Source organism: Maylandia zebra, linkage group LG11 (genome assembly GCF_041146795.1).
Source record: "Maylandia zebra isolate NMK-2024a linkage group LG11, Mzebra_GT3a, whole genome shotgun sequence".
Taxonomy (NCBI): Eukaryota; Metazoa; Chordata; class Actinopteri; order Cichliformes; family Cichlidae; genus Maylandia; species Maylandia zebra.
The window spans coordinates 35,745,641-35,761,572 of NC_135177.1; the positions used below are offsets into that span (position 1 = coordinate 35,745,641).

Below are 15,932 nucleotides of genomic sequence, written 5' to 3' on the forward strand. Positions count from 1 at the left end.
AGGGGGCGGGGGAGCTTTGTGGAAATTTCGATTTGGACTGGTGCCGTCACACAAACAGGACCCCATCCAAAATTCAGGGAGCTGCAGCTGGATAATGAAGGCAAGGGTGGGGGGTAAAATCTGTGTTTTGCAGGTGAACATTTTCAAATTGTGTCACATCAACAGTAAAAACGTGTTACTGTCGTGTCTCCCGATAACTGTAGATTTTTTTTTTATTTCTCTCCTTAGCCTCCCCTTATTTCACAGGCGCTGCCAGATTCAGCATTCAAATTTTGTGTGTGTGTGTTTTGGGACAAAAGAGTCCCCCCTTTTCCTCACTGGGGATGGCTCGGAGCAGCAGAAACGGAGAGGAAAAGGGGGGCGGAATGGGCAAGGGGGAGTGGAAGACGGGGGGCCCTCTTCACCCAGCTGCACGCGGACCGTCCAGCCCCCTCTGTGCTGGCTAACATCGGGGTGGGGTGGTAAGGGGCTTGCCGCGGGACCCTGCCACACGGTCCGCACCTTGTCCAGCCCATTTGCCTAATTATGAATGAGTGGTTCCAGGCCGTGTCCGAGCTTTCTGCAGCCCACGCTGTTACCGGGCCCAGACAATACACCTCGCTCAGAGAGACGCCTTCGAAAGCAAGCGATCGAACTGTAAAAAGGGGGAGACATGAAAGCCACTCCCAAAGAAAAGGGAGAAAGAAAAGGGGGCTAGGCGAGGCCTCGAACTCGGAGTCACAGCCACAGTGTGTCATGAAACACCTGCTCCTGTACAGCTTTGCTAATTACAGGGGAGACAGCAGGCCCCTCAGAGCTCGCACATAATGCTGTTAGCGGAGGGCACGAAGAGTGGGGATTACTGACTCGGGACTCTGTATTTTACAGTGTCAACTATTTTAATGTGCTGCTGATTAAGGGAACACTTTTACAATTTTTACTCGGCTTCTGTCCACATGCTAATTCTCTTCCTTATTTACAGTGAAACGCTCGTTGACTGGAGCTCGTGTTTTGTCCTACATTGTTCGGCCAAATGACCACCACAAAACAAAGCGCGGTTAAGGTGGCTTTGAGACAAGTCCATCGGGGAGACGGATATCGAGAAGCAGCCAACTGGATGAATTCCAAGGCTTTCCGCCTCACAAATTAAATCAGTGCTTTAAGCCAACCAAGGAACCACATGCTTTTCAAGTGCCACGAGGAGCAAGCATTACTGAATCTTTTCAACAAACTGCAGTGGCCAAAGTTTAATCAATGGCTACTGGAAAGAGACTTTTACTGATACTTTGTACAGCCTTCATCCATCTCTGTGATTAATGACGCCGATAAAATTCCACCAATTAGTATAAATAAATCATGTAACGAGCTATCCCTTTTTTTTAGGATTATCTGGTTTCTAAGACTCTAAAATAAAAGTCTGCTTTTTGTTTCTTTTGACTAGAACCAATCTATTCACATTTTCATTTTTGCCAAAATATTTTGGACCAATTATATCAAATCACAATCACAGTTCGAGGCTGAATTCACCTTCACATCTGCTCCAGAAATTTCAAGGTATGATTGACAATCCTATTTTAGACCAAGATGATTGTAAGGTGCAATGAGAAATCTTTTTTTTTTTTCCTTCTAATAACAACAGTGAGTTTCTGGGTTAGTCGGGTGCAGACTGGGTACCTCAACAATCATCTTCCTCCTTCAATATAAACCCACTTCACGGTAAAATAAAAAATTTGAATAATAAAATGTTCACATTACTGTCTACCTCTGCCTTCACTGTGATTCATGAATGAAAAACAGCAGCAGTCAAAAAACTGAAAATGCAAGGTACTATACTTCTCTTATAAACAAAACTTTTATAAAATATATATGCATATATATATATAAAAGAAAAACTTAAAAATATTTCTTATACTTTTTAGTAAAGCAAGCAGTGCCTTCTAAAATATCTGCTTGATTGTTTTTAAATTTTCTGAAAAACCAAAATGTGTATTATAATAATAATCATAATAACAGTAAATAATTATTGAACAAACACTGACAAAACTAATGATAAAAACTGACATGGTTCCTTAAGAGAATATCCGGATGGCCTGTGTGACCTGGGTGTGGCACACTGGGCACTCCGGGTGGTTGAGCTCACAGATTCGGATGGCACACTCCATGCAGAAGAGGTTGTGGCCACAGGGCACCAAGGCAGCCGTCACTTTGCTCTCAAAGCAGGTCATGCAGTCCCGCACAGTGGCCGGCGGCGAGTCCGGCACTGGCAGACGGCCTGGAAAGCCTTCGCCGGCTGAGGTGGGCTCGCTGTGGGCGCGGCGGGCCTGGGCGTGAGGTGAGCCGGATATGGGCACAATGCTGGTGACTGAAGAGTTGTTGGTGGTTCCGCCTCCACAGGACTCGGGTAAGCCAGGGGAGAGTCTGGTTAGGGGCAGCGGGAGGCCTCCGAAGCTTTTGGAGCGCTGCTGGGCGTAGAAGGCCACCTGTTTGGGGTAGTCGGGGTCACCCCAGCTCTGGGTACCGTCAGATCCAAAATAAGAGCAGGGCTTCTCTCCAGAGCTGGAGAAGTTGCCTTTGTTGTAGATCCCCCCGCCCTCGCTACCTCCTCCCCCTCCTCCAACCATGGCATCTGAGAAGTTTTGGCGGTAGCTGCTGGTGAGTGGCTTGCGCTGGCCCCCCTGCAGCCCCCACACCTGCTGTAGCCGGCTCTCCAGACCACCGCTGCTGCCCGCCGGGCTGCTTCCACCATTCGGGCCCAGACAGTCATTCTCGTTGTTGTGGTCGTGCAGGCCTCCCGTTCGAAAGGCGATATGTGCTTCGATCTCCTCGCGGGCCCGCTCGGCGTTACTCGGGGAGCCTGTGATCTCAAAGACCGGGTCGCGGTCTCGACTCGGAGTGACAATGTAAGTGCAGGTCTGCTGCTGGATGCGTTTTATGGTGGAGCCTTTAGGCCCCACCACCAGCCCGACAACACGGTATGGCACTCTCACCTGAATGGTGGTCTGACCTGGCAAAGGTGTGGGCGGGGAGCCGCTAAAAGACACTCCCAGCTTGTTGCGGGACGCCCGCAGCATGGAGAAGTGCTCTGCAGCAGAGATGATTTCACGACGGGCCAGAGCAACGTCCTCCTTGCGGCCAGTGATTAAGAACACAGGTTCCTCTCCTCTGACGGGGGTTTTGATGTAGGTGTTGGTCTTGGCCCGCAAGGCTTTGATCTTGCAACCTGCAGAGACACCAACATACATTTTAAAATGAGTAAAGACACGCCGGCTCAATTCGGGGACACAAATCAAGTTAAAAGGGTTACAACCAGGAACACACTTGATCAGCCTGAGCTGAAAGAAATGCTCGTCTCTGCTATGTCCAGTGAAAATTCTGATGTTTGAGCTGCTTATGACCACTTTAACCTAATGTCTTGGAGGCCAAAGCAAAAGCTGAGTAATTACCAGGATTTATGAGAGTTCAAGGGTGTAATCATTAGTGTCTTTATTGAGAGGGCCATTTTATTTGCACTACAACAAAACTTACTAAGACGCATGGTGCAGGCACCGGCCAGCGTGGACACGGCTCTGGCAGATGCCATGTGTTTTCACTGTACTGGTGAGCAATTACTTTCTGACCTCTCCTTGAACTTGTTTCCAGACAATACAGACAACCCACATATGCTTCATTTTTGGGCCACTTATTGCTCTGCATTGGTCCTGTTTCTGATCAGCGTGGAATAGTTTACTCTGTTAAATGCTTTTAAGGCAGACTCTTAATGTGAAAGAGTGCAGGTTAATGTCATTTCAGGACGAATCACCTGACAATGTAATGGGACAGAGGAGGATACAGGCATATAATAAATCAGTAATTATTTAGGAGGATTGCCAGGAACACCTGAGGTCAAGAAGACAATGGTAAGAGAAGACACAGCAGTTCTGTTTGGATTACACCTCATTAACCTCACACAGGTTTGTATTCAAACTCTGCCAGCTTCCTCATTAAGATTTCTTCCTTTATTGACACATTAAATGTGCTTTCCTTGTGTCACTGTGGCTCTCTGGACAACATCATATTTAAAAAAGAAAAAACGCCCTGATCTCACTGTAACAGAGTCCAGGTGCTTCAGAGCTCGCAGCGTGTCATAACCAGCTGAATAGCACAGCAGCAGGTATCAAAAGGTTTAAAGACACCTGAAGGTGAAGCAGAGTATCTCCCTAATGCTACTACACTGACCCACTTTGTTCAGGGGCACTGGCTTCCCAGGAACCGCTGGTACACGCAGAAGGGTGGTGATAACATTCCTCATGCCCCAAATTTGAACATGCACTCTGCGGTCATTGCCCGGCGTTGGCCTAACAGACCTGCTCCTGGCACGAAAGGCTCAAAGAACAATTCTTTCTCTCAAACTAGATTTTAAATTTTAATTAGCTGAAATTGATGTCTCGATGAAAGAAACGTATGTAAACAATTAATCACACCCAGAAATTAAGGTCGCTGTGAAGAAACGTAATTTTCAGCTGCATTAGCAGTGAAGTGTGATTCAAAACAAAGCCACCCGTGATCTGACGAGCTCCAGCGTAAGGTGGAGAATCAATGCCTGCGCCTCTGACAGGAGAAAACAATCATACCCACCCCTTTCTCCAAGACAGGATGCTTCGTTTGCCAGATTCACCAGACGGGCTCTGAGCGGAAGGGGGTGTGTATGTAGTGCCAGCTAACGAAGGGCCCAGATCAAAAGCAGCTCATCTCAAATTCCCCCCACCCCAAATCAGCACTTCTTCCTGGTCTAGGCTAAAGGGCCCTCTTGCTGCACTTGTGCACACTGGATCCACCCTCTGTCTGTCTTCGGTTAGCCCATTAAAATTCAAAACTTACACTTCAGGGTAAAGAATGGGAGCCGACATGGGAGATGTGGGGGGGCTCAGCAGCACACACTAAAGCCACGTTACTACAGCAGCGAAGCAAGAAAGGGGAGTGTCAGTGAAAGGAGCTATCACAACTCCTGTTTGTTTTTGTTGGCAGATAAATCGGGATTTGCTGATGGGACCTCACCCACCCTGCAGTCATTGTGCTCCTCTCTCCATCCAACCCCCTGATTTCTCCCCTATCCTGACAGACAACCATGTGGCATTGAGAGTGTGCAGTGAAGTGGGGCTCATGAGGAGTCCCTTGTGTTGAGCTCCAAGGCGTGACTCCCATTCAGCTTTCAGACGCCGTACCCCCACCCCCCCACTCCTTGTTTCTCCCTGCCCCTCTCACCCATGGGTTCATCACAGCAGTTACCAATGAGTGCTCCATATGAACACCAGGGTCCCTCCTTTTTTTCCTTTGTTTTTTAAACTTAAGTTCAGGCTTGTTTGCAACTACACAATGAAAAAAGCATGTATGCAACCAAACAACCGCACAACTGCAAATAACCACAAACAATATCAATATTCTGCTTTTTCCCCCTCCAAAAAACAAAGAAGGATTCCCACCTTCGGGTGCAACTTCTCGCTGAGTCACCCCTTTAAGACGATCCCGTGTGCCAAGCAGCAACACTGTGTTAATGCGCCCCTCCCCTCATCCCCCGACTCACACCTTTGTTTGACAGCTGCTGTCATTCAACTTCAGCTCTTTGTTCAAGAAAAAACCTCCAACTGTAAGAAAAAAAACCTGCAACGTGTCTGGAATTGAACTTTCCAACTCCCTCATCTGAGGAAAAAGAAAACCCAAAAAACAAAAACGGTGACCACGCTTCGCTCTATTGTCCAATTGTGTCACTGGGGCAGTGCGCAACATAAACAACGAGCAGAATAAATTTAGAAAGGAAGAGGGGGGAAAACATCCACTCGATTTTTGAGGCCAGATGTGTAATTTCGCTGATTTTCCTGGCCATCGGCTCGCGCCGAGAGACATTCTTGTGTACACCAGGCGCACGTTGCCTTTTTGAACAGTCTGGCGCGTCTCAGACGACAAAGGAAGCAAGTGCTCTCCCTGCTCCAGTGTGTGTCTGTGCGCTGACATTGATGGCGTGGATGTAGAATAATTCGCCCGGGAGGGAACGGGTCTCTCTCCTGCTCTCTCCCTCTCGTGCAAATTTAGTCCAGAAAAACGAGGCTAAAGCTGCGAAACGCCTCGTTTCCGACTCTAATCATGAGTGCACGAGAACTTGTAACAATATAAGCAGGAAAAGTGGGAGGCTGGCTGATGTCTCGGGGGAGTAGGGAAAAAACACACACGCACACACACACACACACACAGACACACCACTCCCTTTTCTTTGTCAAATAACACCAGGTAACAGTTGGAGAACAAACAACAAAGCACACGGGGACGCACGGCGGGGCGCATGCACTGCTGTCTGATAAAAGCTCAAGTTTGGAGGGAAAATGACCCGCGAGCCAGCGGTTTACCTTGTCTCCCCACTATCTCGGCCACATGTTCAGAGCTGGGCACTGGGACGCATTCTGTTATGTTGCAGCCTCGTCCTTTCGTCTCACTTGAGGAGCTCTCGTACAGGGCGCACAACTTGCTCTTGCCTTGCAGAATCGCCGTGTCCCCGCCGCTGTTCGTGTGGTTGTGGTGGTTGTTGTTATTGTTGCTCCGGTCCTGTACTCCTGTTGTTGGGGCTCCGCCGCCGTCCTCGCCTTCCCCGAGCCCCAGCAGAGACAGCTGGCCCAGCGCGACCCTGAGGGCACGGGAGTCGTCTTCCTCCTCGTCGGGCGGCACAAGGAGACCCTCGCTTCCGAAGCCGGAGCCGGCCAGATCCCTGCCGTAGCCCCCATTTTTCTCCATGATCCCTGCTAGAACCAGCAGGCTAGGCATGGCTAACAAAAGAGTGTGTGAGACAAAGACAGGGGAAAGAGACTGGAGAAACAGCACCCGTGCCGCCTCCTCCTCGCCCCCTCCTCCTCTCGATTCCCCCCTTTGCGCTAGCCCCTCCCATAGACCGGCCCCCTCTCTCTCTATCCGCCAGACTCTCGGTACAGTAGTCTCTCTCCGAGCTCCGGGCAAACGGGACACAAGGCCGTCTGCACACAGATGGGGCTGGGCGATGCTTTGCTCCACCCAGTCTGGTTTACACAGCTTCCCCTCCTCGCCGAGACAAAACGAGCCGCCCTCCCGTTGTACCATTCAGTCTCAGGTCCACGAACATGTGGCAGCTCGCGTTCCACGCAGAAAGCAGAAAGAAAGAGACTCGGCTCCTCATTGCCTCACAACCCCGCACTGCAATCACATGAGCGGAAAGGTACGGCTCCGGAGCCGCAGTGTAGCCCGAGAGCCGCATTTTTGTTTGGCCACTTATGTAAGGACGGGCAGCCGGGATGTAAACAGTTGCGTATTAAAAGGTGCGGGCACAGTGCGCACATGGCGCTCAACGGATGATGTCAACTTTATGATGAGGAGGTTTTAGAAAAAAGCGGCGGCATCTGAGATGAATTTAAGGAGTTGGTGGCATTTTTCTTTTCTTTTTGGGGGGGGAGGGGGTCCGCCCACCTCGGTGTAGCCGTGCTTTGCGGCAGGTCACCGTGCTGTTGTCTCCGGCGCCGTTGCGCATGAGGATGTTATGTAGGCTATATAGGAGGCGTGGGGGGGGGGGCGTCTGTTGGGGGGTGAGGAGAGGGAGTTGTCAGACAGGCGTTGCAGACCCTATGCAGTGGGGGGAACATGAGAACAGCATTTCCCCTTGTGTTGTTTTTAAAGCACGGAGCCGCCGCGAACAAAGAACCGCGCCGACTCCCCAAGATGTCCTCGACTGAAGCCACGCCGACGGCTCGCTTGTAGCTCGGCGCAGCACAAAGATCCCAACTGCAGCGATAGGAAATCAAATCATTATCCTGAAACTGAAATCACAGCCCACGTGATCGGTTTCCTCCCTCCTTTGTGAAGGTTTCATGTTTCACTCAAGGTTCAGCAAAGTACCTGCAACTTCAGTTAATTCGATTGAGGCTGAAAGCAGATTTTTTTTTTTTTTTTTTTTTACAGATATCCACAGTAAACAAGCCAATGAGATGAGTGGGAACCCGTTTAGATTTATAATTATTTTATTGCAAAGTTCTACGTTGCTGTTTAAGTTGTGTCAGTTGTTGGTGTCTGAATCGCGGTACAGTGCTGAGCAGCAACTGATGTCCATGTTTTCAGCTTCCTCAGAGTGTCAGTCTAACTCAGGCTGTCCTTACCATCTGTGCATATATGGGCTGTACAGTGAGGATGTGTTGCGTAAGGCTACCTGAATGACAAAGCGAACTATGTGGATGTTTGCTCTTCTGCTTTATTTCCACTCCACAATAATTTATTTGTAATTCAGATCTTTGGCCTGTGGGTTCATGGCAAGTTCAGGTTCAGCACTTGAAAATACAAGAAACAGCTGATGGGTAAAATTCCAGTGAAGTCTGTTGATGTGTCTAATAGTTTTCCCACTGTGGAGATTATTCTGCATTTAACCCCAACCATTAATGTACTGTTTTCTTATTCTCCATCGTTCATGGTGTTTTCCCAGACTGCAACTGGGCTGCAGCTGTAATGAAATAAACAGTCTTAAGTGACAGGCTGAGCATGGCATGTAACTCTTCAGCATGAATATTTTTGCATCTCTAGTGAGAATGCCTTCTGCCTTTTAATAACACGTAGAACAGAGCAATAATATAATCACAAATATCCAAACAACAGGTCTGAGAATAGAAACAATATCTGTGTCGTGATAAGACTCTGTCACACTGATACGGCAGGTGTATTTACATGTGTAATCATAGTCTAGACGCGCTCTCTGGGTGCCAATCAGGAAGGGGTTTGTTCCCTAAGGACGTGTTGCAGATGAGAACTCACAGGACAACTCCTGGTATGAGGCCAGGATTAAAACATCCCCCACTCCAGCCAACGACGTGGTTAGAGAAAAGGGGAAAAAACAACAAAAAAACAGCACCAGCAGGAGGAGGAGGAGAGCATGATGGCGTGATCTATGAAGGACCACAGTGTAGGCCCAGGGGGTCTGCTCCCAATCCCCACCCTTTGGAGAACGCTGAGGATTGGGTGAGAACGAGGCTGTGATGGAGAAAAGCACCCACACGAGGACCAGCCTTTCAATGAGCGTCCAGGAGGTCGTCTGGCTCCATTAAAAGGGGTCTGCTGGGAGTCCAGAGCCCCAATCAATAAAAAGCATGGATCTGGGATAGTGTTTCCCCCCCCCCCCCCCCCCCCCCAACATCCACACACCCATCTCTGCCTGAATGTGTGAGTCTGGGTGTTGCCCACTGGTGATGCTGTTGTATCACATAATCTTTATGACCCTAAACGAAATCTTCTCTGGCTCTGAATGGACCGCAGCAGGTCGAGATTTCATTCACATCTTTCAGCTGTAGGCTACAATTGTCATTTGTCCTTTTGTGCTTGCGTGTGTGTGTGTGCATTTGCTACAGGATACTTGTGAAACCCAGAGTGCTGAGGTCATGTTACTTGCACATAAAAAAACTCAGTGATTTTGACCATCTGTTCGTCACAGTAGTGCTGTTTCTCCTTTTTCCTTTTTTCCTCCCTGTGCTTAATGAAAGGCTGACTGGCATGTTTGGGGAGATGCTGTGGTTTTGTGTGCTGCACACCCATCTCTTTGTCCAAGAGCTCATGCAAATATTGCTTTCACCTATGGACAGTATCTGTCTCTCTCGGAGGACGAGCTTAAAAGGCTGTAAAGACATGTCCGAGAATCCCTAAAGGACATCCCTTTGACTTCCACGGCCAGATGTCCTTTTCAAGACTTTTCTGGTGCCCCGCTGTCACTTGAATGAGGCTTCTGCGAGCACAAAGGGACATGTTGGCTAAGCACCACGTGCTGATGCCACAGTGAACGGGCACTCTGGGATGATGTAAGACCTCATGCAAATGATACCACATCTTGTGTTCATAAGCCAACGAGAGCCCTGAAGACGATCAGCTGAATAAATAACATGCTAAATGTAGAGGCTACTCTTCCCTGCTTTATTCTTTTTTTGTAAGTTTTCTTTACGCGTCTGCTAATTTGTGTGTTTTTTTTGAGAGCAGGCAATGCTGCAGCAGGTCTGTACGTGTAGCATTGAAATACTGGTGTCCAATAAATCCAAACAAACCAAGACAACCAAAACAACTCTGAGGAGGCTTGAGTTCTTTGAAGATAATTACTGTAAAATTCCCTTATAGAGAAATAGTTTAAAACCTTTCAAAATTGACTAAACCGATTTACAGAGGCGACAGCTGCGACCTCAGAAATATCTGCGTTACTGCTGCAACACCACTTTATACCAAAAGATGGCGCAGTGAGTCAGTTTAGACTTTTTTTTAAACACAAACAGTCATAAAGAGCACATTATTTTTTTAACACCTGGGAAAAGAAAAAGCATGTTGATGAAATTGGGGCAGCTCAAAGGAAACGTCAACAATTAAACAGCAGCACGCAGACAGACTTCTGAAGGCACCTGCTACTAACACGCTGCCACCTGGTGGTGAGAAATAGAACATTTTGTAGAGGGTAACTACAAAAAGTAGCTTTGTGTTCATAAATATTGGTTTATTTAGTTTCTTTAATTTATTTAGAATAAAATAATATTATGACCCTCCCACTTAAAAAATGAGTCTGTGATGCATCTTTGGACGTTTGTGGTAATTTAGCTGTAAAATTGTGTGGTTGCTGCTCAGGACTTGAACTTGAAATCACTCTCATTTAAATTGGATCAAGTTAAAATGGCAGTTTTTATTTGTTCTTTTGTGCTACTTTTTATTTTTTGCAGTGCTCTGGGATTTATTCAGTGAGCAGTGTGACACACAAGTAGCCAACAAAATTATTATTGATTCATATGTCAGTTATTTTTATTACCAGTTAATCATTTAGCCTTCCACAGCTTCACTAAAAGTGTTTGTTTTGTCCAACAAATTGTCCAGAACCCAACGAGTGTTTCAGCCTTCCCGTGTACACAGCAGACTTTATTTCTATCTGCAATCACAAAAGTGCAAATCAATCACAAAAGTATTGTACAGTCATCTCACCTGCTGTGAAAAGCTTACATGCATAATGAAGCTGTTGACCGGCACACACATACACACCTCTGTCAACGAACACACTGGGGATGCTGTGATTGGGAGAGCTGGTGTCAGCTGGGAATATGAGTCAGGTTAGTATGACTTCATTTCTTTTTACGGGTATTAGGTCATCTCTCTGCCTCACTTTCCCCTATTTCCACCCCCTTCCCTCTTGCCTCTCCCCTCCCCCCGTCTGTGTGTCTAATCATATTGATGCTGTACAGCTAGTGACACGCCTAGTGATGAGTAAGGCTCACCTCACCGCTCGCTTCCCGTATGGCAGTGATCTCACAGAGCGCTTTGAACTCAGGAGCCCTGCTTGGCCTTCTTGTGATTCTTGGCATTAATGTCTCATTTTATTGAATGTATTGCAGACAGCTGGGTGATTTGGATATTGCTTTTACTGTTCACAATGAAAGATTGTACTTTTTAATCTGCAGAAGGGCAGAATCACAAACTGGGTCAAATTTCATTAAAAATGATGATGGCTTGATACAAATAAAATGTCTCACGTCGGATGGCTCTCAAGTTGAAGCTTGAATGCACTTTAACATTTATTCAAGGGTAAAATGAAAAGTCTATGAATTGTAAAGGGATCTATTATGCATTTCCTTATTTTCTGTCGCATAGATACTGATATAAGGAGGATGCTCATATTCAGTTTTATTTATATAACACCAAATTATGACAATGGTTGCCTTCATATTGCAAGGTATGTAAGCCATGTTTCATATCTACAGTAATAGATATGAAGAATAGTTAAATGTGAGGATAAATCATCCCTGTGAGCCCAAAGCTCAGACTGCTCTACACACTCACTTTCAGATATTTTCTCCATTCTTTCATTTCAGGTCTCAGAGAGTGAATACCCCCGTCAGGCAGGTAGCTCAGGCGGTGAGCACAGAAGCCCAAATCACCTGATGTTTGCTTTATTTTTTTGAGAGTGGCAGCCAATCAGAAGAAAATGAGCTTAGAGGAAGCATGAAGGAAGCTGCAACACAGGATGAGACGAGTGACTGCATGAGTGGCACAGTACAAGAAAATAAAGGATCATACAAAGTAACTCACTGGCTTCCATCTTCTTAACTGCTGGTTTTTCTTACGGATCTTTGATAGTTAACAGAGGTGATCAAGCCTTTGTCATTAATCAAAGAAAAACTTGAACTTGAACAGAAGACATTTATGGATGTTTGATATGTGGCAGTTTTTTTTATGATCTCCTGTTGAGCAGTTTTTTAATGATCTTATTTTGGACGTATTTAATTATGGAGCAGTCTGATTATGGTGTGGTTAACGCTGTCATCTCGTCTGTCCCCGTGTGAACCTCCCGGTTGGGTGGGGCCTTTCTGTGTACAGTTTGCATGTCCGCCTTGTTGCTGCAGGAGTTTCCTTCCTCAGTCCAAAGACGTGCTTTGCAGGTTTGCTGATGAGTCTAACGTGGACGCGCAGGTGTGTGTTTTGTCTGCGATGGACTGATGACCTGCCCAGGATGCACCCCACCTTTTGCCCCCCCCACCTGAATTCTTGTTAATCTTATTAATAAAAGTGTCGTAACTCTTCCATTTAATACTTCCATTTAACCTAACAAGTACTTTTAAACTGGAAATTGTTGAATATTTTATTAATAAAAATGATTTTCAGTGCTTTCTGGATTCAACTATATTATTTATAAATAATTTATTTGAATTAATATAACTAATATGCCACCCATAAGGTACAGCATTAAGACCAGAGGAGTCTACATCACAGTGTCACGATGCGTTCGAGTGACCCAGAGTCCTATTCCATCATTTATGAACGTTACAGATGTAAACAAACCATTTACAGCTCAGTAACATAGGTCATGTAAAATTCATGCTCAGCCGTTACATAATGATAAGCAAACCCACCAAGAGCTCTGTAGAATATCTTTCGGCAGTACACTCGAGTTGTTTTTAATTTGTGTTTTTTTGTTTGTATTTAGAACAAGTTTGGGATCGCAGGGAATTAAACTGACTGCAACATTCAACTGGGCCATCTGTACAGCTTGATGATGGCAGTCGTGCTGCTATAGTCGGCTTGAGGAAGGCTTGTATGATGCTCCCTGGATGCCACTTTAATTAAATTATCAATTCATGGAAAGCCCGGCACAGGTCAGTGTATCAATCACTAGCAAAGTGGGGTCCATGGAGCTGGGGGGTCCCTGAGGGCTCTCCGGGGGTCCCAAGTGAAATGAAAACCACAGTTATTTAATTCATTAAAAGTGTATTGCTAACCGCTGTAGTAACAGGTGTATGAAGTGTGATGTGAAGTAATTTTACCTGAGCATCAGCTTCAGTCCAAAACAAGCTTCAGTGGGATCCTGTGTGGAAAAAGAATCAGGGCCATTTCAAGTTTTGAAAAAAAAAAGAGATTTTGAGGTATTAAAGATTTGTTTTGCCATCTAATATTTTACTTTAAACTTATAGCAACGTAATCTTGGCTTTTTGGGTCTAAACAGGCCTAATATGATGCCTGACAGTAAAAATGTGAACGACACAAAAAAGTAACATGTTCAGATACACAGCAGCAAAGTGATTACTTTAAAGTGTACGTTTATTTGAAAACCACTGGGTTAACTTGTTTTTTCACTGGCACTCCAACCATCTGGCCTCTTGCAGTAAATTGAGTTTACATCACTCTCATATCACAGCATAACTAAAGTACAAGCACTTTCTATTTTGCTTGTGTCACTGTTGGAGATGAATTCAGAAATTAAGGCAGCACTTAAACACAAACATAAAGCACAACATCCTGCAGACTCTCATTAATCTTTAAAACCTGAACTCAGTGGTGCTATCATCAGCTGTTCAGCAGGAGGAGAAGAAAAAAGCCATCCGTGCTCTGGGAGCGATGTTTGCATGGGCTATTCCAGGAACAAGAAACGTGACTCGAGTAAAAGTCATGTCCTCATTTAAATACTAGCATACACATCATTTCAAAATGTACTTAAAGTACTTAAAATAAAACCATGTATATCACTTTGTTGTTGCAGCTTGACTGTTTTAATCACATACAACGCTCGGTAGCTTTGTCTACAATAACCCAGCATCATGTATTAGCAGAATCATAGTTTAAAATCATTAAAATACATGGCAGGGAGTACACAGTGCAAGGAATTCATCCAAAATATATTGGATTAGAGGAGGATAGCAGCATAATATACAGAAACAGAGTAGCCATGCTCTCAGCACTACTCTGCTCTAGTTACCTTAGTGGGGGGCACCATGAGGGGGCTGTGCCACCCCTCATGCCGGCCCTCTGGACACACCCCTGTTCCGTACCCCCAGTATTAGTCACCCCTTACACACATGTGGTTTATTTTCTCCAAACATTCCTCGCTCGATTGAAGCCCTCACCAGCTAAAAATACTGTCACTACCGAAGCGTTAATCATGGTCGCCAGGTGGCGCCTGCAGGCTGCATTGTAATTAGCGGAGATTGGCAGCCTAATCAAGTGTGTGGATCTGCAGGTGGCTGCTGGCCCGGGTCGACTCGACTCGGAGCTCCGCGGCTCTCCGATTTGTTCAAAGGAAACGCGTCCCAGCGGATGATATCGCGATTAACTGGGACTGGCGACATTTGGAAAGGTCACCCGTGAGCGCAGAGACAGGAGACGCGTTTTAAAGCGCTGCAGAAGAAAAGGCAGAAGAAGACGAAGGTAGGACGGAGAGCTGAATGTGTTTCAGCTGGAAGATGAAATGCATTTATTCTGCTTCTTATAGTTTCTAACAGGGAGCAGGCAGAGAGTTCAATCAGTGCATGAACTCCGTGACCCATGCTGACAGTTTCCATTCAGTGTGTCAGCCAGTGGATGGCGTGGATGTGCTGTGCTTGTGAATGACTTCAGTGGAAGGCTGTGGGGTTCTATTTATGTCATATGTACTAAGTGGTAGCAGGGGGCGCCAGAGAGGCACAGAGTGAGAGCGTCCTCATAACTCGTGACGAAAGCATGCATGTACACCGAGTGAGCGCTTTGTTAGAAACCACATTAGAATCAGCCAATCACGCGGCAGCAGAGCGGTGCGCGACACCCGCTTCGCCCAATGATGACATCATACTCCAGAAAATAGGAATAAATGTGAGGTTTGTGTCAGCTGTCCTGGTTTGAGTTTTCCTGAACCTGTTGATCACCCGGGACTTCCGGAAAATCTGCACTCATACTGATGCTCAGAAAACAGAAGCCACACAGGTTTACCGGTAACCGAAGTCAATATCGATTGTTCAGTTTTGTTATTTGTTTCTCGACGTGAACCGGGGAAATCCCAAAGAAATCCACGCTGTGAAATCAGTCAGAATCAGAATACTTTATTAATCACGGTGTGTGGGTGAGGTGGAGGGATAAATGAAAATATCAATATGATGTAAAATATGAAGCTAGAAAAATGTAAGCAACATATATGAAAATACGTTTAAAAAGGGCCACATTCAAGGTACAGTAAGTTAAAATAAATACTCCAAAGTTTAATGATACTACAGACAATAAACACAAGATATGGCGAGTCTAAACAGTCCCGATGTCATAGTGGGTAGTTGTAACGTTTGATGGCTCCTGGCAGGAATGAGTTCCTGTGCCATTCTCTGCATCAGGATGAACACAGAGTACTTGTAAGCCTCCGGTGTCTGCACATGGAAACGGTGCCAATAGAGCTGTAATTCTCTTAATGTCCACAAACAGCTGAAGACTGTTCTGGTTGTACTATGTATTACAGTTACCCACCACAGCCCCGTGCTCCTTGCTTCTGATACGTAACACTGCTGCAGAGTTCAGGAGACTGCTGAAGATGTAGCTGAAGTCTGCAATGTAGAGGCTGAAGAGGAAGGGGGGGATGAAGACCTCAGTCAACTCCAACTCAGGGTCGGCAGGTGAACTGGTCCAGGATGAGGCTCTGCAGGGTCTTCATGATGTGTGATATTGTGTTTGGG

The 15,932-nt window shown here is 46.1% G+C and overlaps 2 protein-coding genes and 1 long non-coding RNA gene across 3 annotated transcripts in view; 1 reads left to right on the plus strand and 2 right to left on the minus strand.

Moving 5' to 3' along the window:
- Window positions 1-722: 722 nt before the first annotated feature.
- LOC143421143 (RNA-binding protein MEX3A-like) lies at window positions 723-6,840 on the minus strand. Its single transcript, XM_076890272.1, has 2 exons — window positions 6,357-6,840; window positions 723-3,199 (listed from the first exon to the last, which is right to left on the minus strand). The coding sequence occupies exons 1-2, from the start codon at window positions 6,766-6,768 to the stop codon at window positions 2,049-2,051; spliced, it is 1,563 nt and encodes a 520-aa protein (XP_076746387.1). The 5' UTR covers window positions 6,769-6,840; the 3' UTR covers window positions 723-2,048.
- A 3,917-nt stretch (window positions 6,841-10,757) lies between these two features.
- Window positions 10,758-14,431, minus strand: LOC143421146 (uncharacterized). Its single transcript, XR_013100898.1, has 3 exons — window positions 14,219-14,431; window positions 13,290-13,330; window positions 10,758-10,903 (listed from the first exon to the last, which is right to left on the minus strand). It is a non-coding gene; the product is annotated as an uncharacterized LOC143421146 (long non-coding RNA).
- A 60-nt stretch (window positions 14,432-14,491) lies between these two features.
- The window catches only part of LOC143421144 (lamin-A-like), a 39,674-nt gene continuing 38,233 nt past the window's right edge, over window positions 14,492-15,932 (plus strand). The window contains exon 1 of the mRNA XM_076890273.1: window positions 14,492-14,667. The gene's annotated coding sequence lies outside the window, so the exon portion shown is untranslated. The remainder of the gene's footprint in view (window positions 14,668-15,932) is intronic.

Excerpts from the sequence above, each read along its gene's own strand:
- LOC143421143 (XM_076890272.1), bottom strand. The coding sequence starts at position 6,768 with ATGCCTAGCCTGCTGGTTCTAGCAGGGATCATGGAGAAAAATGGGGGC. Across the intron at positions 3,200-6,356 it reads CGAGATAGTGGGGAGACAAG|GTTGCAAGATCAAAGCCTTG; the intron begins GTAAACCGCTGG and ends GTGTCTCTGCAG.